The sequence below is a fragment of the Pan paniscus genome, chromosome 2, assembly GCF_029289425.2.
Source record: "Pan paniscus chromosome 2, NHGRI_mPanPan1-v2.0_pri, whole genome shotgun sequence".
Classification (NCBI taxonomy): domain Eukaryota; kingdom Metazoa; phylum Chordata; class Mammalia; order Primates; family Hominidae; genus Pan; species Pan paniscus.
Window position 1 is genome coordinate 195508672 of NC_085926.1, and position 27680 is coordinate 195536351.

General features: G+C 46.3%; 2 protein-coding genes and 1 pseudogene across 2 annotated transcripts; 2 read left to right on the plus strand and 1 right to left on the minus strand.

Moving 5' to 3' along the window:
- Positions 1-140: 140 nt before the first annotated feature.
- On the minus strand, positions 141-19448 carry LOC100975254 (succinate dehydrogenase [ubiquinone] flavoprotein subunit, mitochondrial-like). Its single transcript, XM_063602699.1, is given in 10 exon segments — positions 141-4465; positions 8331-8479; positions 10300-10464; positions 10781-10924; positions 11869-12030; positions 12760-12794; positions 12797-12845; positions 16436-16585; positions 16672-16933; positions 19231-19448. Coding segments are annotated over 10 exon segments (1371 nt in total). The 3' UTR covers positions 141-4428.
- LOC117979566 (BRD4-interacting chromatin-remodeling complex-associated protein) lies at positions 17440-27377 on the plus strand. The gene is made up of 2 exons (XM_063602687.1): positions 17440-22659; positions 25111-27377. Exon 2 carries the CDS (start codon positions 25639-25641, stop codon positions 27106-27108), a length of 1470 nt encoding a protein of 489 aa, XP_063458757.1. The 5' UTR covers positions 17440-22659; positions 25111-25638; the 3' UTR covers positions 27109-27377.
- On the plus strand, positions 22967-25434 carry LOC103783291 (serine/threonine-protein phosphatase 4 regulatory subunit 2-like; annotated as a pseudogene).
- Positions 27378-27680: the final 303 nt, after the last annotated feature.

A 27680-nucleotide genomic window follows, 5' to 3' on the forward strand; every position in this document is an offset into this window, starting at 1 on the left:
AACAGATGAATGGATACAGAAAATATGGTACATATACACAATGAAGTACTATTGAGCCATGAAAAAGAATGAATCATTTGCAACAACATGGATGGAACTGGAGGAAATTATGTTACATGAAATAAGCCAGGCACAGAAAGACAAGCTTCACATGTTCTCGTTTATTTGTGGAATCTAAAACTCAAAACAATTGAGCCCGTGGAGATAGAGTAGAATGATGGCTACCAGAGTCTGGAAAGGGTAGTTGGGGGTGGAGAAAATGAGTGATGGTTAATGGGTACAAAAATATAGTTAGATAGAATAAAATCTAATATTTGATAGGACAATGGAGTGACTACAGTCAATTTATTATACATTTAAAAATAACTAAAAGAGTATAACTGGATTGTGTGAAACATGAAGAAAGCATCAGTGCTTGAGCTGACGGATACTCCATTTACCCTGACATGATTGTTACACATTGTATGTCTCTATCAAAATATCTTCTGTACCCCATTAATATATACATCTACTAGGTACCCATAAAAATAAAAAATAGGCTGGGCACAGTGGCTCGCGCCTGTAATCCTAGCACTTTGGGAGGCCAAGGTGGGCAGATCACCTGAGGTCAGGACTTCAAGACCAGCCTGGCCAACATGGTGAAATGCCATCTCCACTAAAAATACAAAAGTTAGCCGGGCATGGTGGCACATGCCTGTAATCCCAGCTACTCGGGAAGCTGAGGCAAGAGAAATGCTTGAACCTGGGAGGCGGAGGTTGCAGCGAGCCGAGATTGTGCACCACTAAACTCTGGCCTAGGCGACAGAGTGAGACTCTGTCTCAAAAATAAAAATAAAAATAAAAATAAATTAAAAATTAAAAATTAAGACCAGGCTGTACCCTGAGGTAGTTTAGAAGGCTAAACTCCTATAACTTAGTCTTGGGAGGTCTCAAGGCTTAGCCAGCTCAAATTTTCCATTTCTCCAATAGAAGTTCTCTTATGAACTCTGAAGAAATTGCAGCATTTCTTTTGCTTTTAAATCTATCTACCTCTCCATAATTTTAGGAATACCCACTGGAGTTTCTTCTAATGTAGTGATTAATTCTGGTAAATTCAATATAATACAATTTAATTTAATACAATCCAGGGAAGTGGGGTGGATGGGGAAAGCGGAGAAGTTCATCAAAGAGTACAAAGTTTCAGTTAGACAGGAAAAATAAGCTTTAGTGATTTATTGCACAGAATAATGACTGCATTAAATAATAATGCATTGTATATTTTATTTTGTTTTGTTATTTATTATTTTTGAAACAGAGTCTCACAATGTTGTCTAGGCTGGTGTCAAACACCTAGGCTCAAGCGATCCTCTGGCCCCATCCTCTTGAGTAGCTGGGACTACAGGCATGTACCACCATACCACACCATTTGTATATTTTAAAATTGCTTGTGTACGATGCTCACGATCTGGCTGACAGGATCATTCATACCCCAAACCTCAGCATCACACAATATACCCATATAGCAAGCCTGCACATATACCCCATTAATCTAAAGTAAAAGTTAAAAATACTTTTTCAAAATAACAAAATAAATAAATAAATAAAATTGCTAAAAGAGTGGTGCATGCCTGTAATCCCAGCTACTCAGGAGGCTGAGGCAAGAGAATCACTTGAACCCAGCAGGTTGTGGTGAGCCAAGATCATGCCATTGCACTCCAGCCTGGGCAACAGAGTGAGACGCCATCTCAAAAAAAAAAAAAAAGAAAAGGGTAGATTTTAAATGTTCTCACAACAACAAAAAATGATAAGTATGTAAGATTCTTAACCACAGTTGATGTACCTCACAGGAAGAGCTTCTCTTTCAAGATGTGTAGCTGCCCGATGGGTTCTTCCTGCCCACTGCACATGCAAAATCAGTTTATGGAGACCATGGCATTGCAGTAAAGAAAGAGGTTAATTGACATGACGCCAGCCACACCATGTGGGAGGCAGAGTTATTACTCAAATCAAACTCATCTAAGGCTTGGAGGTTAGGGATTTTTCAAAGGTAATTTGGTAGGTAGCAGGCTAGGGTATGGGGAGTGCTGATTGGTTGGGTCAGAGATGAAATCATAGGGTGTCGAAGCTGTCCTCTTTCTCTGAGTCGCTTCTGGGTGGGGACACAAAAGCCGTTGGCTGGTCCTGGTGGAGCCATCAGTCATCAGACATGCAAAATCCTGAGAAGATATCTCAGAAGGCCAATCCTAGGTTCTACAAAAGTAATATTATCTGCAGGGGTAACTGAGGAAGTTGCATATCTTGTGGCTTCTGGAATAACACCTCACAATTGTTTTTGTCTACACCTTAGCAGAATTTAGGCTCCTCTCCTCCTCCTAGCCTGGTGGTCTCTCATTAGTATTACAAGGGTGGTTGAGTTTGGGGGAAGGGTTATTATAATTTAAACTATAAACTAAATGACTCCCACATGTAGCTTGGCTTAAACCCAGGAATAAGTAAAAGCAGCTTGAAAGCTAAAGGCAAGAGGGAGGTTGGCTAGATCAGCTTTCTTTCACTGCCGTTTTTTTCTCACTGTGATAATTTTTGCAAAGGCAGTTTCGATGTGATTGGACTTTTGGATACTGTGAACCCTGAATATCTGAGACTGGTCTCAGTTAATTTAGAAAGTTTATTTTGCCAAGGTTGAGGCTGCATGCCTATGGCACAGCCTCAGGAGGTCCTGACGACATGTGCCCAAGGTGGTCAGGGCACAGCTTGGTTTTATACATTTTAGGGAGACATGAGACATCAATCAATATATGTAAGATGAACATTGGTTCCATCCAGAAAAGCAGGACAACTCAAGCAGAGAGGGATCTTCCAGGTCACAGGTAGGTGAGAGTCAAATAGTTGCATTATTTTGAGTTTCTGATGAGCCTCTCCAAAGGAGGCAATTAGATAAGCATTTATCTCAGTGCACGGAGGGATGACTTTGCATAGAATGGGAGGCAGGTTTGCCCTAAGCCATTCCCAGCTTGACTTTTCCTTTTAGCTTAGTGATTTTGGGGGCCTCAAGTTTTCTTTTCCTTTCACATTTCCCCCCTTTTCTGTTTAAAAATCTTTTGGAGAAAGCATTTTAGAAGAAAACGAGTCTCTGGTCTCAGGTTTTGTCTGGTCTCTCACAGCTGGGATGGTTTATTCCTAGGCAGGTGGGTCTTGAGTTATTAGGAAAGCTCATTTTTATCAGGTTGAGAATCCTCATGTCCTATGAAGAGAAAATAGGTGGAGGAAGGGAGAAAAACAACAAACAAAATAACAATCCTAGAAAATCGATATAGGCCACATTACTCTGAAGTCCATACACCAGTAGGCAGGTATGAAAGTAGCTTATATATGTAAACAGGTTGCTGTTATTTTCTTCTGAAGTTTAAGTTGTCTAGCTTCAGTTCACAGGGCTTCAAAAAGCACAGCTTAGCTTTCAGTGACTCCAAATTAGGAAAAATGGAAAAAAGAAAGGGAAAAAATTGAAAACGTTATATTGAAGACTTGTAGCCAAGAAAAACTAGAATTTGGCCCAAACTGTAGAAAATAATAAAAATTGAAAAACATTGGGCAAGACTAGAATCTAACAACAGGTGTACTATAGTTTTTAAAACATAGTTTTTCTCTCTCCAGTTTCTCATTTTTACTAAAGACAAATCATGGTAGGACTGATTTCCTTTATTATACTTGGCCTGATTATTTGTATACAGTGCAGCAAGAATAATTATTTTTTTACACAGGCTTTTAAATTGGCTTTGATGGAACTTTATTCCATAGAAGGAATCTCAGAAAAGACTTGTTTAAAGCTGAGCCCTGCCATGGATTTGTACCATCAAATACCTATGAGTTGCATGAATTCCTCTCCTTTTGAGGTCCTGAGGTAAAACTTGGGGCTCCTGGGCCTGTCAGAAAGTGACATTCTTTATTTACCACAGATCAGGAACCCTGTTCAGGGACTGTGTAGACAGGGTATTTGGCCAGCTTTCCCTAGGGGCTTTTACTGGCTTCATAAAACAAGTTTAATTCCTTAAAGGAAAGCACACCATTCCAGTCAAAGCCATGGTAGAATAACCAGTTTCTTCAATTGTGTCCTGTTACAAATAAAAACAGATTATTATTGCACTTATGCAAATAACTATATTGCGATAAGAATACTCACAAATAGTTTCCAAATTCAGGAGAAATCAGGCAGAGAGAAACAAATATGCTCCAAATTTTGTTCATAGGAGTATAATAACTTGTTAAAAGCAGTCAATAGCTCAAAAGAAAAGTTTCCTTGACTCTGAAAAAAACAAAGGATCAACAACGTTTTAAGCAAAAAGTCAAAAAGATTACTTTAGTCTTCTATAAGTTCAGTCCATGTAGTTCATTCCTGTTCTGCTTGATATTCATGAACATTTCAGCTCTCCATGAGTCCCGAAAGTTTTTCCTCTATTCTGATGTCACAATCTCCAAAGTTACCAGAAACCTGCATTCAAGAGCACCTTTTAGAGTTTTATAGCTGATTATAAAACCACTTTCTTTCTTTTTACTTTTTTGAGATGGAGTCTCACTCTGTCACACAGGCTGGAGTGCAGTGGTATGATCTCAGTGCACTGCCACCTCTGCCACCCGGGTTCAAGTGATTCTCCTGCCTCAGCCTCCTGAGTACCTGGGATTATAGGCACCTGCCACCATGCCTTGCTAATTTTTGTAGTTTTAGTAGAGACAGGGTTTCACCATTTTGGCCAGGCTGGTCTTGAACTCTTGACCTCATGATCCACCCACCTCAGCCTCCCAAAGTGCTGAAATTACAGGCATGAGCCACCGCACCCAGCTATAAAACCACCTTCTAAAGAGGACCAAAACAAGACAATTGTCTGTGGATAACAAAAAGTTTAGGGCAGCCATAGTCAAAGATACAATTGACAAGGAAATTTGCTACCTCTGTGGCACAAAATAATGTAACATAACATTATTACTGATAATGTACAGTAAGTCATATCAGAATTATAGGAGTTTCCCATAATTTTAGAACACATACCAATAACATATTTATACAAATACAGTCCAAAGAAAACCAAACACAATTTCATACTTGACAATGCTTTCTGTATAATTTTTATACCAAATAAGCCAAATTATGTCATTTTTGGACTTTAGGGAACCTAGTATCTTAAATGATTAGGACAGAAAAATACATAATTTATAATTTGATTTTGGAAAGTTTGTCAGATATCAAAGGTTTAAAACACTTGATATCACAGGTCATTGTAAAATAAGTCACTCATTTGACCAAAGTGATAGCTGAAGGATTTCAAAAAACAGGCAAAAGCTTTCATTGTTTTGGAGAGGAGACTTAATTTTTCAAACAATAAACCCTCATTTAAAAAAACAGCAAGAAGCTAATTAAATTTGTTTTTCAAAATTTTATAAACAAGCTATAAAATTTTAATCTTGACCATAACGTATAACTTCCATAAGCCTTTTATAACCTTTATTAAGGAGTCAGTTAATGCTTCAAGAAAATGTTGTTAATCTGACACAGGGGCCCATGTGCTGGTCTTGTGTCAGTGTGCCTTTGACATTAGTGATTAATTTACAGAGAAACTCAACTTATTTTATCTCTCAAAATTGGCCCTTACAATCTCACATGCCCATGCTAGTCCCCGGGCCTTGAGGACTTGAACAGCTTTAATTCTGTGTGTCAGGATGCAGTTCATTTTGATTGGCATCTTCTACTGGGCCTGAGGATGAGGCTTGAATCGCTGTCAGTGTTTAAGATTTTCTACTGGGCCTGAAGATGAGGCTTTAATTACTGTCAGTGTTTAATATTTCGCAGGACTTGGTGCCCTTTTTAGACCCAGGAGTCAAAGCCCTGTAACTTTATGTCGGAAGGACTTGAAAAGCGCATACAGAAAGATACATGGATGTACTAACCCTAATTTAAGAAAATTTTTTCAATCTCAGTTTTTTTCTTAAGTAAATCAAAATTTAATAATAATGGCAATTATTTCAGTAAACCATAAAATCTATTAGGCCAGTTACCAAAAGGCAAAAGAAAAGACCTTCTGCACTGCACAGAATATTATGATGAAAGAAAACATTTCCTTTAGACCTTTAAGAGAATATTGTTAGCATCAGGCCACAAGAAACAGAACTTGAGGAAAAAAACTTTTATGAGCTGACAATGAGTTGAGGGAGAGCATTACTATTTTGCACCCTTTCAAAGAGGAGAGAAAATAAAAAATGGTGAGATGCAACAGAAGTTGAACTTTGGATTAAAAAAATCAGAGTCTCTTATAATTTATTAAGAGTAAATAAGTCCCTTAAGAAAATTCATTGTTTTAACCAATTATTTAGTGTATAAGTTTTTTTTCACATCAAGCCCAATCTCTAGAAAGATCTTCCGCCTCAGCCTCCCAAGTACCTGGGATTACAGGTGTGCACCACCACATCCAATTGATTTTTGTATTTTTAGTAGAGACTGGGTTTCGCCATGTTGGCCATGCTGGTCTTGAACTCCTGACCTCAGGTGATCCACCCACTTCGGCCTCCCAAAGTGCTGGGATTACAGGCATGAGCCACTATGTGTCTGGCCCTATTTGTATTTTAGATTTGTGCTGTTCAAAAGGTTTCCCCAGTAAGCATATACTACTTTTATAATGAAAATTTTAAAATTTTTATGGATTTTGGTTTTTTCCCCCAGATTTACTGAGGTATGATTGATGAATTAAACAAAAAACAATACTGTATATATTTAAGGTGTACAATGTGATGATTTATTTTGTGAACTGATGACACAATCAACTTAATACACATCTCTCACCTCATACAATTATCCTTTTTTTTGGAGATACAGATGCCTAAGGTCTACTCTCTTCGCAAATTTCAAGTTATATTAACGATAGCCACCGTACTGTATAATATTAACTCTAGCCACCATGCTGTATAATGTTAACTCTGGCCACCATGCTGTATAACATTAACTCTAGCCACCATGCTGTATATCAGACCTTCAGAACTTCATCTTGTAACGGGAAGTTACACCTTTAATCAGCATCGCCACAGTCTGCATTCCCCCAGCCCCTGGCAACCACTGTCCTATTCTGTTTCTGTGAGTTGTGACAGTTTTAGATCCACATATGAGTGACATGCAGTATCTGTCTTTCTGTGCCTGGGTCGTTTCACTTAACATAATGACTTTGGGTTCATCCACGTTGTCACACATGACAGGATTTCCTTCGTTTTCATAGCTGAATAATATTCAGTTGTGTATACACACCACATTGTCATTAAACACCAAAAATTTTTAGGTTGTTTCCATATCTCGGGTATTGTGAATAACGCTGCAATGAACATGGGGGTCCAGGTGTCTCTTTGAGCTTCTGATTTCATGCCCTTTGGATATACACCCAGAAATGAGGTTGCTGGAGCACATGGTAGTCCTGTGACTTTTGAGGAACCTCCAGAGTTTTCCATAATAGTTGTACTAATTTACATTCCCACCAACAGCACACAGGGTTCCCTTTTCTCCACATCCTCACCAACACTATCTTTTGTCCTCTTGGTAACAGCCATTCTAACTGGAGCGAGATGAGATGATACTCATTGGGGTTTTAATTTGCATTTCTCTGGTGCTTAGTGATGTTGAGCATTTTTTCATACATCAACTGGCCATTTGTATGTCTTCTCTGGAAAAATATCTATTCAAGTCCTTTGCCCATTTTTAGTTGGGTTGTTTTTTAGTAGGCTTTAGTAGGTTGTTTTTAGTAGGGCTTTTTTTTTTTTTTTTTTTTTTTTGCTATTTTAGATACTAAGATATCATTAGATATATGGTTTGGAAAATATTTTTTCCCAACCTGTAGTTTTGCTGATTTTTTTTCTTGGCTGTACTGACACTTCTTAACTTTTAAAGTGGCTAAAGTAACTGCCACTGTATAAAATTAAAGTTTTTCATTTTCATTATGTGGAGAAGACAGATTTATCTATCCCAGGAATCAGTATAAACACAGAACCCACTAAAACAAGAGAGATTTTGCCAGAAAACCCCATGCGACTCTTTGGGCCGCAGGTGCCTCATCTAAAATCGGGAGAGGTAAGCTGTGAAGCTGATGGCAGCCACTACCGACTACTGAGGGCCATGCTTTCTCACCCCGAGGCAGGTGCTGCTGTCCTCACCCTTTACAGGTGAGGAACCACGGCTGGGAAAGGCCATCACCCTCACACGGTTATATCAAGGCCTGTGTCTGAACTGCTATTCTACAATGCCTCTATTTTCCTTAAAATAAAGACACTCTAAAAGAAATTTATTCATTTTTACAAAGGAAATAAAGTAGAAATTAGATTCCTACCCTGTGGCAACAACAGTGTTCTTTGCTCTTATGCGACAGATGGACCCGTCCTGTATGCACAGTGCGATGACACCACGGCACTCTCTGTTCTCCATCAGGAGGTCCAAGGCAAAATACTCCACAAAACAGCTGGTATCATATCGCAGAGACTAAAAGAAAGAAAAAAAAAAGGGCAAGAAGTGTTAAGCCAACCTTTAAGGTTTTAAGGTGATATCTGCTCATGTGAACGGGTGAAAGAACTTGATCCAAATGGACCAGGGAAATCCAAGGAGATCAGCAACAGTGTCAGTGACACTGTCAGAGCCCGAGAGGCATTCCACGCCGAGCAGTACAGACAAGGCAGGTGTGCTAGAGAACGCAGCAGCAACAGCTCCTACTTTGGTGACACATTTCCTACTTCTACACAACCCGAAGAGGCACTCCACACTGTCCGGTGGCCGCATGCAGCTCCACTCGGAGTCTGGTGCCAGAGTGAGGTCCGCAGACCATGGGGTCACAGCCCAGATGGGAGCTACTGGCAACACATAACCACTTAATTAATTAAAATAAATCAAAACGTTCATCTCTTTAGCTACACCAGCCACATTAGCAACAGCCCCATGTGGCTGGCAGCTACCAAAGCGGACGGTTGCAGACGAGCAGATTCCGGCACCGCAGAAAGGTAGGCGCCAGACAGCGCTGCCCGCCTGGACCTGCCGTTCCCTCAGCCAGCGCAAGCTGCTCTCGTGAGCCTGGGCCAGCTCCCCACATGACAGCTCTGGCTCCGGACGGAGCCGCTGTCTCCTCCCACCACACACTTGTCGATGCACTCAGCCACAGAGAAGTCACTGGTGTTCTAACAACCTGCACATTACTGATCCGTCCCCATGCATCAGAAAACAACAAAGCTCAGAACATGGATTACTCTGAATCAATACTGTTCAGGATATTATTTGGTCACGCCAAAGTTGACCCTGATTACCCAGTAACTATTGTCATCTCAAGTCTTTGTCCAGTGGTAACAGTTAATATTAAAACAATCCATGGCCGGGTGTGGTGGCTCACGCCTGTAATCCCAGCACTTTGGGAGGCCGAGACGGGTGGACTGCCTGAGCTCAGGAGTTCGGGAGCAGCCTGGGCAACATGGGAAACTCTGTCTCTACTAAAATACAAAAAATCAGCAAGGCGTGGCAGCGTGCACCTGTAGTCCCAGCTACTCTGGAGGCTGAGGCAGGAGAATCGCTTGAACCCGGGAGGCAGAGGTTGCAGTGAGCAGAGATCGCACCACTGCACTCTAGCCTGGGTGACAGAGTGAGACTCTGTCTCAAAAACAAAGCAAAACAAAACAAAACAAAACAAACCAATCCATTCAGGAACTCAGACGTGGTAAAAGAGCCTTAAAATACTTGCTCTTTGTCTTTTTTTTGAGACAGGTCTCCTGTTGCCCAGGCTGGAGTGCAGTGGTATGAACATGGCTCACTGTCTCAAGTGATCCTCCTGCCTCAGCCTCCTGAGTAACTGGGATTACAAGCATGTACCACCATGCTCAGCTACTTTTTAAACTTTCTGTAGAGACAGGGTCTCGCTATGTTCTCCAGACTGGTCTCAAACTTCTGGTCTCAAGTGATCCTCCTGCCTTGGCCTCCTAAAGTGCTGGGATTACAGACGTGGGACGCTGTGCCTGGCCTGCTTGCTCTGTTCTTACATGCTGAGTCTCACATATCCCAAGTGAAAACCTGGTATATAAGATTATCAATTCAACTTTCCAACATAGAGGCAGCAACTCACACATTGCCTCAGGGGCAGCTTCTCAAGGCACACGTCTGCTCCTGTCACATCCACAGTCGCTGCATGTGCCCCACACCGCTGTTCTCTGTTGCTTTTTACGTAATCTCTGGCTGACTCACTGGGCACGCTAACCCATTCCCCGCTGTCACCATAAGCCCCAGCACTACGTGTCCTGTCTCAGGTGGACGGAGGGCGGCCTTACCCTCCCATATGAGGTGTGCAATATCGAGTGGCCGGTCCGATCAGCCACACAGCAGCACCGATGGGCCTGCCCGCCCTTTCCAAACTTGAGGCTCTGTCCGCCAAATGCACGCGGATAAATCTTCCCATCTTCAGTTCTGCTAAACGGCATGCCATACTTTTCTACCTGTGAAAGATAAAGACAAACAAAAGCCTTATTACCTTAAAGGAGTTAAGATATTCATAGCTAATCTACACTAAACAACTTTAATACAAATCTGCAAACCCAAATTAACCTATTTTATGAAAAATAACACTTCATCAAAGAGAAGTTTTTCTTATTACATGTAATACATAGTTCATGATGGACAAAGACTTCTCTTGTGAGCTTTGCTAATCACCATTCTTTCGGCTGCCACATCTGCCTCAATTGCTTACATTTTTTCCAGGACTCTTGTACTAGAAACAGACCATGAGAGCACCCAGAGCCTCCCGCCCATCACCTCGACCATGGCAGTGGGGGCCTGCTCCGTCACGTAGTGGATGGCATCCTGGTCCCCCAGCCAGTCGGAGCCCTTCACGGTGTCGTAGAAATGCCACCTCCAGTTGTCCTCCTCCATGTTCCTCAGAGCAGCATTGATTCCAACCTGGAAACACCAACCACTCCTTACAAGCCACAAACAGGAGCCCCAACTTTGTCTTCCAGGCCCAAATCCACCCACTGGGGGATTCAGAGAAAGCCAACTACTCACACGGTGACTCCCAGTGAGGGCTGACCTCAGCAGAGGAGCAGCCAGGCCTGACAGATTCCAGATCACAACCCCTCCCAGACTCACCCAGTGATTCCATCCCTTAGCCTCAGTCTCCTCATCTGTGTGGTGGAGACAGAGGGAAGTCCAGGAAGGGCTGACTGGAGCAGTGAGTGAAAGGCTACCTGTAATATGCTTATTACCTAACGTATCTGGCACAGAAAAGGTACTCCATGAATCTCTCCACATAATTTTATTAACAAATCTTCCCAACGGCATTTACAGGCATGTGTTAAAGATTAGAAGTGCTTCCTGCCAAGTAATAAACTCCACACTCAGAGTCGCACTCCCCTGTACCCCTACTTCCTTTGGCTGTGTGTGCCCACCACCGTCTTACCCCTCAGAGAGTCCCAGAAGACAGCAGCACAGGGACAAATGAAACCCTTGCCCTTTTCTTCCCCAACCTAAATTCTGAATCCTCCTCTTTAGATGATCTCCTTTTCTTAAGGTGTTGGGGTGGCAGGGGTAGGTGGGGAGGGTAGCAGGCGAGATGGTCAGAGAAGGTGTTGGGGTGGAAGGGGTGGGTGGGGAGGGTAGATGGTCAGAGTAAACCCAAGTGTGACTGGAGTCTGAATTAAGAGTGACAACAAGGCTCCCGCCCTTCAAAGTCCCCAGGGAAGAGGCTCCAGGGAGAGACCCCTGAGAGGGTGAGCTGAGTAAGGCACAGCAAGAGGCCATGTGGCTGGAGCATGGGGAGGAGGCAGGAGGCTGCCCAGGTAGAAAGTGCGAGGCTGCACGGGACCTGCACGGAGTGGGAGCACAGTGGGGCATCTTTCTCTTACCTGTGCTGCAACAGTGTGTGACCTGGTAGGAAACAGCTTGGTAACACATGCTGTATTCAACCCTGCCTCGGAAAGGCCAAATGCAGCTCGCAAGCCTGCCCCTCCAGCGCCTACCACCACTGCATCAAATTCATGATCCACTACTGGATACTGAGCAGAAATCTGGAAAAGAAAAATGCACCTGTCAATCACATGTTCCACTGTGCCAAATATGAAGACTCTTGTGACAGTGAAAGAGCTTGACAAAGATAAAAGGAGCAACTGCTGGGCACACAAGGCCTCCATCCTGTCCTGGGGCTGAGCCCTGAACAGCGCGGGGAGAAGTAGGCACATTCGCACCTGGAGAAGGGACTGATAATCAGATTCTATGAATGGTAGAGGGTCTATTCCATGGGATCAGACTGAGGACCACAACTCTACTTCAGGGCCGTGCCTATGCTTATGCCTGAGAAGGTGCCAAGGAGCATTCAGTCGCTATTGTGATCTTATGAGAAAAGAACTTCTCAGCAAGTTTCAGTTTTCCAACAGAGAGAGAACAGGCACACTCAATACCAAGGAACCCACACCGGAAGGGCCCCACGGTCCTCTTTTCGGTAGGATTTTATCATCTATCACAGCAGATACTGTTCATTTTAATTTATTGCTTTACTTGACCTAAATTTAAATCTAGTTTATAGATACATAAGAGATACAAGTAAAAATGTTAACATCTATGTTTATATTTGTACTTGCGATTAAGTATTATTACACTGAAAATAATTTCAGCATGCATTGGATACCTATGAGAAATTTTTCCCTTATGTCTATGACTCATATGAAAACAAACTGGTATAGATCCTTACCCCCAAGCCAAAAAAATCATTTATAATGGAACAAAAAGCATGAACTTACGGAATCTGAAACTTCAGCAGATGCCCTCTTGTTCCTTCAACAGTGAAGTGAACACCTCGGGTTCCTGTTTGCAATACTGTTGGCCACTGGAGACACAGAAGACACAGATCCAGAGGGTTAGTGTCCTGAAGGAACAAATGCTGTGGGGGATAGTAATTCAAACTTCCCCTTGCAAACTGTTCACCTTCTTATGTACCCAGGTGCTCCTGTGCATCCAGAGAGCTCAGCTGGGACCCTCTACTTAACCCTGAAGGGCAGCCCAAGGGGCAAGGAAGGACTGAGCCCCCAGGTCCTCCTTTCCACCCTGACTTGGCACTCTAGAAAACCAGGATGAAGCTTGTTTCCAAAAAGGATACTCACTGACTCAGATACGAGATGAAAAAGGTGCACTTCCTCTGGGAAGTCTTCACTTATGCTACTTAGCGGAGGAGGGGAAAGACATCCAGATCGTATTACTGTATGTGGTATTCTGCAGATAATGAAGCATTTTAACCGGCTCCATCAGAGCCCTTTCCACATTACAGCTCCAATCGTCCAGGAGGGCTTGCGGTCAGTTCAAAAGGCACTGGACACTGAATCAGGAGATCTGTATCCTGGAACAGTAAAGGCTGACAGCCCAGAGGGAAGAGGTGTCATCCCTTCATCACACAGGAGGATGTCGGATGCACACTCTCCCCTGCCTGGCTGCTGCTGGCTTTTTCCTGGCCAACGTCTACAACTTGACATATCTCGCTGCTTAAATTTTCCATCTTAGAAAGCTTTACTCAAGAAAACTGGTTTTAGTGTTTAGTTTTTAGTGGCTCTGTGTGAGAGAGGTGACACTGTCCCATATGCTAAGGTTGGCCAGCCATTCAGGGGATACGTTTTCCATTCTGCTGGTGGCATGTTAGAAGACCACTGAATAGTCTCAGAAATATCATAAAGAATAGTTTTAGGGGCTGGGCGCAGTGGCTCATGCCTGTAATCCCAGCATTTTGGGAGGCCAAGGTGGGCAGATCACCTGAAGTCAGGAGTTCAAGACCAGTCTGGCCAACATGGCAAAACCCCCTCTCTACTAAAAATTAGCTGGATGTGGTGGCGGGCACCTGTAATCCCAGCTACTTAGGAAGCTGAGGCAGGAGAATCGCTTGAACCCAGGAGGCAGAGGTTGCAGTGAGCAGAGACTGTGCCACTGTACTCCGGCCTGGGCGACAGAGCGAGACAATGTCTCCAAAAAACAAAAGAAAAAAAAAGCTTTAGGAAATTATGCATTCAGCAATCAGAAGAGGGGATGTGAGGGATGTCTTCAAGTATTTAGAAATACTTGCAATTCACAAATTACTTATTATGTGGGATAAAAAATTATTCTTCATTTCTCCAATTTCTAGTCTGTTTTTATTGACATAAGCTAATTTAGTTTTTTCTTTTTTCAGAAAATGAGAAACAACGAATATTCTTCTACCTCAGTATAATTTTTTACATGGTAAAATCATATTTTAAGAAAGAAGTCTTTGAAATAATTTTAATAAAAACGTTCTTGAAAATTTTGTAAAGTGCCCTATTAACACAGGTAATAGCACCAATAAAAACAGTACATTATACCAAATGTAAGTAGGAACAGTGAGATCACTCAATGTTTATTCGTTCTTTCTGGGATGTTGATGTGGAATACACACTGCCCACCCCCCACCACACACACACACAGCTGGCTTAAAAGGGGCAGCTACTATAACACAATCTTGAACAAATCATCACGCCATCCCCCCGGGGAAAAGGACACTAACCCTCTGCATCTAAATCTCATCTGGGGCAGATTTTTGAATCTGGAAAGCCCAACTTCAAGCCAATGTCGGTCTTTAGATAAAACTCAAAACTACTTTTGACACAAAACTAGTCTTTTGTGCCAATTATTAATTTTTTTAGGAGAAACTATCAAACATTTCCTCTAAGAAAAAAAATGGGGAACATATAACTAAAAGGAATACTTAGACCTTGCTTAACAATACAGAATTTCAGATGACTGAATCAGGAGGTGGAGGGGGAAAAGTAAGAAGTGCAGAGACATTCATATCCGAAATTTAGCAAAGTAAGGGGTCCTCATCGAATAAAATGCACCTATAAATCATGAGCAAGAAACTAATCTGCATGTACAACCTACACAATCACAAAAGCAGCCAACGAAGAACCTAAAAACGCACGACTTTCTGTAGGAAAAGTTACCTTCGTCAAGATAAAAAGACTTTTACAAAACCCAAGACTAAATTTTGGTTCCATTTTGCTATCTTGCCATCTGGTCTGAGGTGCCTGGGGCCTTAGTCTGCAGAAGGAACACTGGGCACCATCTGGGTTGGGGACAAAGGCACTGGCTCTAACTAGCTTCTCTCCAACCACAAGCTACCATTGCCCCTAAAAAGTCCCACTGACCATGGGCTTCACCTCCTGCTTGTGGACGCCCTCCCAGCAGCTCCTAAGAGCCCAAGATGCGGCGGGGGTCTCTGCTCAGTCAGCACCAACCACAGCAACACGCTAGAACGGTTTACACACTTTCCGATGTTGACAGGATGGCTGTATGACTAATCCTCACATTTAATTCAGAGACTTTTAATAACTATTTCCAAAAGGAGAAAATTGCACAATCACAGGCATAACTCAAATCAATATTGCTGAATGCCTTGGTTCCTATTGAGATTTTTACTCTGCAATTTAAAATTACTTTGTAATTAAGGAGGTGGGTGGGTAAGTTCATTTAAAAGAACCAAACAACTAAACCTATCCAATTTCGCTTGATTAAATAAAATCCTAGAAGGCCGATTCTGAAGATGCAATCGTAGAGGGCACATTCAGACAAACTCAGAGAGCAAGGGCTCAGGGAAGTATAACCCTGACCATCATCCTGGACTAAGCCCAGCCCGGCCCTCGAGGTACTCAGCGCACAGGCAAGCACAGGTCCTGGAGTCCTCGCTCGGTCAGTGCCCTGAGCTCTCCGTCTGATTTTTAAAAACTGGCACAGCTGCTTTTAAACACCGGCACATTGTTGGTGGCACAAGGGCCACCAAACAGGACCCAAAGTACAGGTCCTTAACTTCCAAGGTCCCGAAGTGGACATGCACAGATTTGCGCTTTCTGGAAAGGGGAACTGCAAGCCCAAGCTCGGGCGCGCCGCGCTTCCCACCGGACACCCACCCGGCCGAGCCCGGCCACTCCTCGCACCCACCCGGGCGGTTTCACCCGCCCCGCCAGCCCCACCCACGGGCTGCGGGCGGCCCCTCAGGACAACCCTCACAGAGGGCGGCAGAGGCCCGGCCCAGCCAGGACTCCACCCCGGTGACCTCGGGCAGACACGACTCCTCCCCGAGTCCACCCGCCAGGCACTGAGGCGAGGGGCTACCTCAGCCCGCGAGGTCGCCGGACCCCAGGCCCGGACCAAAGCGGCGGAGGGGACGCCCAGCAAGCCCGCGGGGTCGCGACCTTCACCGGGACGCGGCCTACCTGCTAAGGACCGAGCTCCCCAGGCCCCCGAGTACACTCCGCGGCTCCCCCTCGCACCGGCCCAGGGCTCTCCCAGCCCCTTCCCGATCCCCGGGCAGGGGGCGCGGGGACCCGGCGCCCGCTCCGCTCGGACCCGCTGGGGACCGTCCCGCTCCTACCGCCGCCTCGCCCCCCGCCTGCCCTGCCCCGGTCCGCGGCAGGGACTCACCGCCTTGGCCAGCGCCAGCGCCAGGCGCCGAGCGCTTGGCAACCGCGACAGGCCCCGGACCCCCGACACGTCTGTAGTCGCCTCCGCGCAGTCCCGCCAGTCCCTGCGCAGACTGCGCCTGCGCACCACGCCCGGGTCAAGAGGGGGGCGCTAGTGGCGGACATCGCGCCTGCGCACCCCGCCACGCCCGGGCCGGGGTCTATGGGGCGGGGTCGCCGAGCCTGCGCAAAGCGGACCCGCGGACGGTGGCGCTGGGTGGACACGGAGGTCCCGCGCTCCCCGACAGAGATAGGGCGGGCCCTATTTCGGGGAGGTGTTGGGCACCAACATTTTTTAAAGCCCCGTGGGTGGTTCTCCGGGATCTCCCAGACCGAGAGGGCCTGAACGTCCAGACTGCAGGGAATGGGGTCGAAGGGGCGGCGCTCGTCCGCGGAGGTGGGCGGGAGCGGCCCGGGGCCTCCGGCCTCTAGGGAGCGGGAGTGACCCTCGGTTTCTGGCCTCCGAGGGGCGGGAGCGATCCTCAGCCATGTCCCTAGCCTCTGGCTTCCGGCTGATTATTAAATTTTTTGTAGAGGTGGGATCTTGCTCTGTTGCCTAGGCTGGTCTCGAACTTGTGGCCTCAAGCGATCCTCCCTCCTCGGCCTCCCCAAGTGCGGGGATTACAGACAGAGCCACTGCGCATGGCCGTGGCCAGCTTTGAAAGCTGGGTAGATCCCTTTGGCTTATACGCCTTTCTGCTAGCTTACCCTGATTCTGCTTCTGGTTCAGATAGTATTTTAATATTTCTAGTGTGTCTTTTTGTAAGATATCTGAAATCTTTTTGTGGAATGAAGTGGCATGAAAAATAAACCAATAATCATTAGTAATTATGTTTCCTGTCTTTTCACTTTATTAAAATCTTCGTCTTATGCATCACGTTTAACAGTTTTGAGTTATTTTAGTAAATTTGCAAGGGTCCAGTCCCATTTTATTGATATTTGGGTTGTTTCCCATTTTTGCTCTTAATAACACCATACAGAACATATTTGTGACCATAACTTTCTCTTTAGGATTATTTTTTTAGATGTATGCCCCAGACGTGGCCTTTATTGGCTTGCAGGGAATGAACATCATACCTCCTAGACTTATTTTTTTAAAGTTATGCTGTTTTAGTCCTGGGTTAGTTACCTAATTTTGTTTGGTTTGAGACGGAGTTTCGCTCTTGTTGCCCAGGCTGGAGTGGAATGGCGGGATCTCGGCTCACCGCAACCTCTGCCTCCAGGGTTCAAGAGATTCTCCCGCGGAGCTTACAGTGAGCGGAGATGGCGCCACTTCACTCCAGCCTGGGCAACAGAGCAAGACTCTATTGCTTTAATTTACTCTGCCGGCTATCTGGTGAGATGCAACCTCATCAGCAGAAATTATTTCCACCTGCTGCTTTTTAAATGTTATTTCCTATAGCCAGGTACTGAGCCCTTCAATTGAGGTCTAAACCCTCCACCCTCTCCCTCCGGGATTGCCAAGCCTGTGGTTTCAGTTCCATGCTCCCAGGTAGATTATGTCAACTCAAAGTCAATGTGCTTATGAAATACTTTTTGTGGTTTTTTCTTAATTTTAAGAGTTTTTTTTTTTAAATATGTTTTTGTTTCATGGAGGCGACACCCTCTGTCTCTGAGTTATGGGAGCCTTCCTCCTTCAGTCTGCATGTACTGAAGCCAGTGTTTGCTGTACAGCCCCTCAGCCGCAGCAGCCCACAGTGAGGTGCAGGTGCTCACGCCATCGCCCCAGAGAGCTCCTCCATTCGCCCCTCCACCTGTAACCCCTCGAAACCACTGCCCTGCTCCCCGACACGGTACACTGTCTTCTCCAAGATGTCATGTGTTGGCATCCTTCGGCCTGTGCCCACCGAAACTAGCTTCCTTCACTGGGCATGTAGCCTGGGAGACCTGGCGCATTTGGGTGCATCTTTCCACTGCTGGTTGGTGTCCCCTATGTGGAAGCATCCGCGTTGGTTCACACCTTCTCCAGCTCCTGCCGATGGACATTTTGTTTTCTTCCAGTTATTGGCAATGAGGAATGAGGCCTAAACACTTGTGTACAGGATTGTGTGTGCACGTTTAAGTTTTCGCTTGGGGGACGTTTCAGGAGTGGGGTTGCTGGATGACATGGTAAGGATGTGCTTAACTTCGTAAGAAACTCCCGGACCACTTTCCAGCATGGCGGGACCCCTCCCATTCCCACTGCAGCTTATGAGGGTCCCAGTTCCTCTGCATCATCACTAGAACCTGGGTCGGCCCATGGTTCTTGTCTGTTTTTAGCCATTTTAATAGATTTGTAGAGGTACTGCTGACTGGCATTTCTCCAGCATCTCTATGATGTTGAGCCTCTTTCTCGGGCAATATGCCCTCCTTATACCTTCTTTGATGAGGCCTCCATTCAAATATTTGCCCTCTCTTTAATACTGGGGTTTTTACTTTCTTATGGTTAAGTTTTGATGGTTCTTCATATATTCTGCGTGCCAGTACGTTGTGAGATGTGTGATTCACAAATATTTTTTTCTAGACCATAGTTTGTGTTTCATTCTCTTTAGATTTTTATATTGCTTTATAGAATTATAATTTTAAATTTATGACTACATTTAATTTGTCAATCTTTTATGAATCATGCTTTTGGTGTCATGTCTAAGAACTTTTCGCCTAACCCCAGGCCATACAAATTTTCCCCTGTGTTTTTACCTAAGGGTTTGATAGCGTTATGTTCTCCATTTAGGCCTTTAATAAATGTTGAGTAACATTTTGTGTCCGCCATGGCCATACCTTTCTCCATCTCTCACGGTATCGTGGGCATTTGCAGCTCCCAGTGCGCCGTGCTGTTCCCGTCTTCTTGGTCCGCTCCTCCTGTCATACCTTTCTCCATCTTTCACAGTATCATGGGCGTTTGCAGCTCCCAGTGCCCCGTGCTGTTCCCGGCTTCTTGGTCCGCTCTTCCTGTGAGTTCCAGGGCACGTCTTAGTGCTGGCGCTGTCCTGGTCCATCGGGGGTCCCATGAGCTTGTCCGTGTGGGAAGGTTGGGACTGTGATGTTGACAGGATGCCCTGTGAGTCAGGAGGAGGTGCTGACGGGGGTTTCCATGTAGGAGAGAGAGGTGTTTGGTTTTCCGGATGGGGCAGACTTGAGAGGGGACAAACTTGAGAAATGCCACCAATGAGAAGGGCAGGCACAGCAGGTCTCGGGGCCGCCCAGCCGTGTGGGAGCCAAACGTGGATGTGTCAGTGGCCACGCCAGGAGGTAAACCCTCAACCAAGGGCCTCTGGGTGTCCAAGACCAAGTCTTGCTCAAGAGGTGCGTTCAGCTGAGCCAACCATGGCAGAAATGCATAAGGGAGATCCCATGGTTCCTCTGTTTAAATCCCCTGCTAATCCCACCAGTCTCAGAAAAGCAGCCAAGTCCTCACAGCAGCCTGCAACCCCCACCTGACTCGGCCTCCTCTTGGCTCTGATTCTCTGTACCCTTCTATCCCTGTCTCTTCTTCCATCTGAGAGGAGATCCGGCACGTTTATCCTGGTGGATTCAAACCCATCTTTGCCCCACATATAGTCACCGGAATGAATCGGTATAATCTAGAAAGAGTCCTTTTGAAAAAGAAAAAAGCAGGCCGGGCATGGTGGCTCATGCCTATAACCCTGCAGGGACCAGCCCCACAGGGTCGGTGGGTCTCTCCCTGTGTGCGGCGACGAGAGAGTGTAGAAATAAAGACACAAGACAAAGAGATAAGAGAAAGGGCAGCTGGGCCCGGGGGACCACTACCACCAATGCGCGGAGACCGGTAGTGCCCCGAATGTCTCGCTGCGCTGTTATTTATTGGATACAAGGCAGAAGGGGCAGGGTAAAGAATGTGAGTCACCTCCAATGATAGGTAAGGTCACGTGGGTCACGTGTCCACTGGACAGGGGGCCCTTCCCTGCCTGGCAGCCGAGGCGGAGAGGGAGAGGAGACAGAGAGAAAGACAGCTTATGCCATTATTTCCGCATATCAGGGACTATTAGTATTTTTACTAATTTACTACTGCTATCTAGAAGGCAGAGCCAGGTGTACAGGATGAAACATGAAGGCGGACTAGGAGTGTGACCACTGAAGCACAGCATCACAGGGAGACGGTTAGGCCTCCAGATAACTGCAGGTGAGCCTGACTGATGTCAGGCCCTCCACAAGAGGTGGAGGAGCAGAGTCTTCTCTAAACTCCCCTGGGGAAAGAAAGACACCCCCCCACCCTTTCCCAGTCTGCTAAGTATTGGGTGTTGTTCCTTGACACCTTTTGCTACCGCTGGACCACGATCTGCCTGGTAACGGGCGTCTTCCCAGACGCTGGCATCACCGCTAGACCAAGGAGCCCTCTGGTGGCCCGGTCCGGGCATAACAGAAGGCTCGCACTCTTGTCTTCTGGTCACACCTCACTATGTCCCCTCAGCTCCTATCTCTGTATGGCCTGGTTTCTCCTAGGCTATGATTATAGAGCGAGGATTATCATAATATTGGAATAAAAAGTAATTGCTACAAACTAATGATTAATGATATTCATATATAATCATATCTAAGATCTATATCTGGCATAACTATTCTTGTTTTATATTTTATTATACTGGAACAGCTCGTGTCCTCTGTCTCTTGCCTCGGTGCCTGGGTGGCTTGCCACCCGCATAATCCCAGCATTTTGGGAGGCTGAGGGGGGAGAATCACCTGAGGTCAGGAGTTTCAGACCAGCCTGGAAAACATGGTGAAACCCCATCTGTAGTAAACATATAAAAATTAGCTGGGCGTGGTGGTGTGTGCCTATAATCCCAGCCACTTGGGAGGCTGAGGCAGGAGAATCATTTGAACCCAGAAGATGGAGGTTGCAGTGAGCTGAGATTGCGCCACTGCACTCCATCCTGGGTGACAGAGTGATATTCTCTCTCAAAAACATAGTTATAGGAATAATAAAGGAAAAGTGCAAAAATTCAAACAACAGAAACTGGGCAAAAGAGCTGAACCGGCCCTCCACAGAAGAAGAAATGTGGAGGAATGGCTAATGAAAACATGAAGAGGGGCTCAGCCTAACAGGGGGAGATATCACGTGACACCCACCAGACGGGCAAAAATCCCACAACCCCACAACCCAATCCATGCCAGCGTTGGGGAGAATGGAGAGAAGCAGGAACACCAGGCACTGCTAATGCTTGTGAAGTATATTTCTGCTATGCTTGTATATGAAAGAGTGTGTGTTGTGGGTTATGAGGAAAATTACATTTTTACCTGGGATGAAATTTTAAAACTTGAAAGCTACTGACCAGAAGAAACTTGCGCTTGTGTACAAAAGAAATGCCCAAGAACGTTCCCAACAAAACACAGTCCTAAGGGCCCCAACCTGGCCAAACACTCATCCACGGGAAGATGAAGACATTTCCCATGCTCCCCTCAGACGACGGGAGACCATGCAGCAATGAAAATGAGCCATGTCAGTGTGGGTGGGTCTCAGGGAGAGAATGGAGGACAAAAATAGACACAGAGCAGATGCTCAGAGCCATGCAGTGCAGGAGCAGCCACGCAGGAGAATTTCCTCACGTCAAAGTTCAAAACTACAGCCGAGGCAACAGAGCAAGACCCTGCCTCAAAAAGAAAACAGAAAGTTCAAAAACTAAATGGCTTATTTTTTAGGGATGTACACACACGGTGAAAGAAACGTACTATGAAGGAAAGTGTGCAAATAATAAAGACGAAAGCAGGAAGTGATTCCCTCCGTAGGAGAAGGGAAGGGACTGGGACTCAGGCAGGGCCTCCAGGGAGCATCCAAAGTTATGTCTCTTCAGATTCTACTCCCTAAACTTGGTGCAGGTCCTCTGTGTCCAATGTGTCAATATTCTTTATACCTTACCCATACTGTACAAATGCTTTATTTCTATTCAATATGTAGAAGACAGTTGTAAACAAGATGCATTCAATAGCAAGGTGGCAGATGAACATCAGGAAGGAACATTCATGAGCTTCCATCCACGGAAACTCACCATGGATACGCTTGTGATCAAGGGCCTGGTCTCCCCTCAAGACACGGTCACAGATCAGAGGCCACACCATCCTAGCAGTGGAGCAGGACCAGCAGGGACAGGGTCCTTCTGTGACACCTGCTGCATCACCAGGCTGGGTGAACGGACACAATTGCCAGAACTCACAGAATAGCAGTATCAGCACCGAAACCTCACAGGAAAAATGGTAAGTTCTAAGTTTCTCCATTAATAGTAACTCTCAGATTAATCCCTGTCATCCGTTGCTTCTCCAAGAAATAACTTTTTAGGGTGACGCGCCAGGCGCCATGTTGGAGGGCTGGTGGTAGCGGCTTAGGGAGGTGCTCACTCTGTCGGTCTCACTCTCTCACACGCTTCCCCTGGCTCCCTTCGTTCCCCCCCACCCCACTTGGCCTGCGTGCTGGAGGGTGTGCGAGGGAGTGGGAGGATGTCAGGGGGTGGGGGGAGGCGTTCCGGTCCCCAAGAGACCCGCGGAGGGAGGCGGAGGCTGTGAGGGACTCCGGGAAGCCATGGACGTCGAGAAGCTCCAGGAGGCGCTGGAAGATTTTGAGAAGAGGGGGAAAAAGAAAGTCTGTCCTGTCCTGGATCAGTTTCTTTGTCATGTAGCCAAGACTGGAGAAACAGATTCCGTGGTCCCAATTTAAAGGCTATTTTATTTTCAAACTGGAGAAAGTGATGGATGATTTCAGAACTTCAGCTCCTGCGCCAAGAGGTCCTCCCAACCCTAATGTCGAATATATTCCCTTTGATGAAACAAAGGAAAGAATACTGAAAACTGTCACTGGATTTAACCGTATCCCTTTTACTATTCAGCGATTATGTGAATTGTTAACAGATCCAAGGAGAAACTATACAGGAACAGACAAATTTCTCAGAGGAGTAGAAAAGAACGTGATGGTTGTTAGCTGTGTTTATCCTTCTTCAGAGAAAAACAATTCCAATAGTTTAAATCGAATGAATGGTGTTATGTTTCCTGGAAATGCACCAAGCTATACTGAGAGGTCTAATATAAATGGGCCTGGGACACCCAGGCCACTTAATCGACCAAAGGTTTCTTTGTCAGCCCCCATGACAACAAAAGGGTTGCCTGAGAGCACAGACAGCAAAGAGGCAAATTTGCAGCAAAATGAAGAGAAAACTCACAGTGACTCTTCGACATCTGAATCAGAAGTTTCCTCAGTGAGCCCTTTGAGAAATAAACATCCAGATGAAGATGCTGTGGAAGCTGAGGGGCATGAGGTAAAAAGACTCAGGTTTGACAAAAAGGCGAAGTCGGAGAAACAGCCAGTCAAGCGACTTGCAGAGAAATTTCTTCAGTTATGGTAGAAGAAACAGAAGCATCACCTTCATCTCACGATAAAGACAAAGAAAGCCGTGGTACCCGGCAGCGCGTTCAGAAGAGGATGAAGAAGATGAAGAGGAAGAAGAAGGGATTGAGAGACCATTTGCAAAAGGAAGGAGTAATGAGATCCTCAAATTCTTGCATTCATTGTTTTCGTGAAAGAACTGTACATCATGGAACTCCTTGTAATGCCGACGCTGGGCTTTTCTCCCACCTGTATGCAGTTGCTGCTGAATTTCAGGGGATGTGATTTGAACTACAGAATATCAGAATTCATGAAACTTAACTGTGGAGGTATTTTGAAAATAAAATTTAAGTACAACAACATTTGCTTATTTTTAGAGTCTTTTATGACATCAAGAGAAATGATCCCAGAAAGAAAAAACCAAGAAAAAGAATCTGATGATGCCTCAACTGTGAATGAAGAGACTTCTGAGGAAAATAATGAAATGGAGGAATCTGATGTGTCTCAAGCTGAGAAAGATTTACTACATTCTGAAGGTAGTGAAAACGAAGGCCCTGAAAGTAGTGGTTCTTCTGACTGCCGTGAAACAGAAGAATTAGTAGGATCCAATTCCAGTAAAACTGGAGAGATTCTTTCAGAATCATCCGTGGAAAATGATGACAAAGCCACAGAAGTCACCGGTGAACCAATGGAACAAGATTATTTAGAAACATTTACATGCAGTATTTTACACACAGTTCTGGTTTTAACACCATATAAAACTTTTATGTAAAAAAGTGCACCTTTAGTTTTACAAGAAAAGCAGGTTGTAAAATAAAGTACTTTATGGATAATTCCTGAAAGAGTTGTCCATGTAAGAACTGTGAATATCAGCTCCTCTGGGTCCTGCTTACCTTACCGCTGATTTCTCTTTCTTTCTTTCTTTCTTTCTTTCTTTTTTTGGTCTGGGCAAATCAGTGGTTTGTATATAGATTTTTTTTTAAATTTAGGACTGAAGTTTTTAAACTGGAAAGAAATTATAATTTTGAACAGTTTTTTGAGATTATCACATTTACTTTATACATATGCAAGAAGCTTTTTGTCTTGTGTCTTTCTGATAGCTCTAGCAGTTTTCATATTTTGGTCATAGTTTCAACATTTTAACATGTGAATAATAGAGTTTCATGCTGGTTTCCAGATTTTACTGTTCGGCTACATACAATGGAACCTTAAGTTATATATATATATATATATTATTCTAAGGGGGAAAATGTTATATTTTTCTGTTTGTATAAGAGATGAATACAGTGGATACTTTTTCTATTGGTAATGATTGAATTCACCTCTTTCAGAAGACATTTTCTTTCTCTTCTGAGTAACTGAAATAAAATCTGGCCTTTGTGAAACCCTGGAAATACCACGACCCTCAACTAGAAACACCCATACCAGCTCCTCCGCGAGTTTCCAGCTCCACAACCTAAGACATCAGAGGCAGCATTGGCTCCTCACGTAGAGTCCAGCTACGGGACCCTCATATTTGAACCGCAGGACCATCTCATCCTTGGATCTCCAGCTGCACCACACTCAAATTAGAACAACATCAGCTCCTCCCCAGGTCTCCACCTGCACAGCCCTCGAACGGGAACATCAGCTCCTCCCCGGGTCTCCAGCTGTAGGGCCCTAAAACTAGAACATCAGCTCCTGCCTGGGTCGCCAGCAGCACCACCCTCAAACTGGAACATCAGATCCCCACGGGTCTCCAGCTGCAGGGCCCTCAAACTGGAACATCAGCTCCCCACCAGATCTCCAGCTACACGGACCTCAAACTGGAACATCAGCTCCCCGCCGGGTCTCCAGCTGCACTGCCTGCAAACTGAAACATGACCTCCCTGCCGGGTCTCCAGCTGCATGGCCCTCAAACTGGAACATCAGCTCCCCACCAGATCGCCAGCTGCACGGCCCTCAAACTGGAATATCAGCTCCACCCCGGGGCTCCAGGTGCACAGCCCTCAACCTGCAACATCAGCTCCCCACCGGGTCTCCAGATGCACGGCCCTCAAACTGGAACATCGGCTCCCCACCGGGTCTCCAGCTGCATGGCCTTAAACTGGCACATCAGCTCCCAGGCCCTCAAACAGGAACATCAGCTCCCCACAGGGTCTCCAGCTGCACAGCCCTCAAATTGCAACATCAGTTCCCCCCTGGGTCTCCAGCTGCACCGCCTCAAACTGCAACATCAGCTCCCCGCTGGGTCTCCAGCAGCACGGCCCTCAACCTGGAACATCAGCTCCCCCCAACCCGGGTCTCCAGCTCCACAGCCCTCAACCTGCAACACTGGCTACCCACTGGGTCTCCAGCTGCACGGCCCTCAAACTAGAACATCAACTCCCTGCCGGGTCTCCAGGTGCACAGCCCTCAAACTGGAACATCAGCTCCCTGCCGGGTATCCAGCTGCACGGCCCTCAAACTGGAACATCAGCTCCCCACCAGGTCTCCAGCTGCACGGCCCTCATACTGGAACATCAGCTCCCCACCAGATCTCCAGCTGCACGGCTCTCAAACAGGAACAACAGCTCCCCACAGGGTCTCCAGCTGCATGGCCCTCAACCTGCAACACTGGCTCCCCACCGGGTCTCCAGATGCACGGCCCTCAAACTGCAACATCAGTTCCCCCTGGGTCTCCAGCTATACCGTGTCAACCTGGAACATCAGCTCCCCGCCGGGTCTCCAGCTCCATGGCCCTCAACCTGCAACACTGGCTCCCCACCGGGTCTCCAGATGCACGGCCCTCAAACTGGAACATCAACTCCCCACTGGGTATACAGCTGCATGGCCTGAAACTGGAACATCGGCTCCCCGCCCAGGTCTCCGGATGCACGGCCCTCAAACTGGAACATCAGCTCCCCGCCAGGTCTCCAGCTGCACGGCCCTCAAACTGGAACATCAGCTCCCCGCCAGGTCTCCAGGTGCACGGCCCTCAAACTGGAACATCAGTTCCCCGCCGGGTCTCCAGCTGCATGGCCCTCAAACTGGAACATCAGCTCCCCACCAGGTCTCCAGGTGCACGGCCCTCAAACTGGAACATCAGCTCCCCGCCGGGTCTCCAGCTGCATGGCCCTCAAACTGGAACATCAGCTCCCCGCCAGGTCTCCAGGTGCACGGCCCTCAAATTGGAACATCAGCTCCCCGCCAGGTCTCCAGGAGCACGGGCCTCAAACTGGAACATCAGGTCCCTGCCAGGTAACCAGCTGCATGGCCCTCAAACTGGAACATCACCTCCCCGCCAGGTCTCCAGCTGCATGGCCCTCAAATTGCAAAATCAGCTTCCATCAGAGTCTCCAGCTGCATAGCCATCAAACTGGAACATCAGCTCCCCCGCGGCTCTCCAGCTGCACAGACCTCAAACTTGAACATCAGCTCCCCGCCGGGTCATCAACTGCACGGCCCTCAAACTGGAACATCAGCTCCACCCCTGGGTCTCCAGCAGCACGGCCCTACAACTTGAACATCAGCTTCCCCCCGGGTCTCCAGCTGCACAGCCCTACAACCGGAACATCAGCTCCCTGCTGGGTCTCCAGCTGCACGGCCCTCAAACTGGAACATCAGCTCCCCGCTGGGTTCAAACTATTCCAGTTTGAGGGCCGTGCAGCTGGAGACCCAGTGGGGAGCTGATGTTCCAGTCTGAGGGCCATGCAGCTGGAGACCCAGTGGGGAGCTGAAGTTCCAGTCTGAGGGCCATGCAGCTGGATACCCGGTGGGGAGCTGAAGTTCCAGTTTGAGGGCCATGAAGCTGGAGACCCGGTGGGGAGCTGAAGTTCCAGTTTGAGGGCCATGAAGCTGGAAACCCGGTGGGGAGCTGATGTTCCAGTTTGAGGGCTGTGCAGCTGGAGACTCGGGGGTAGCTGATGTTGCAGTTTGAGGG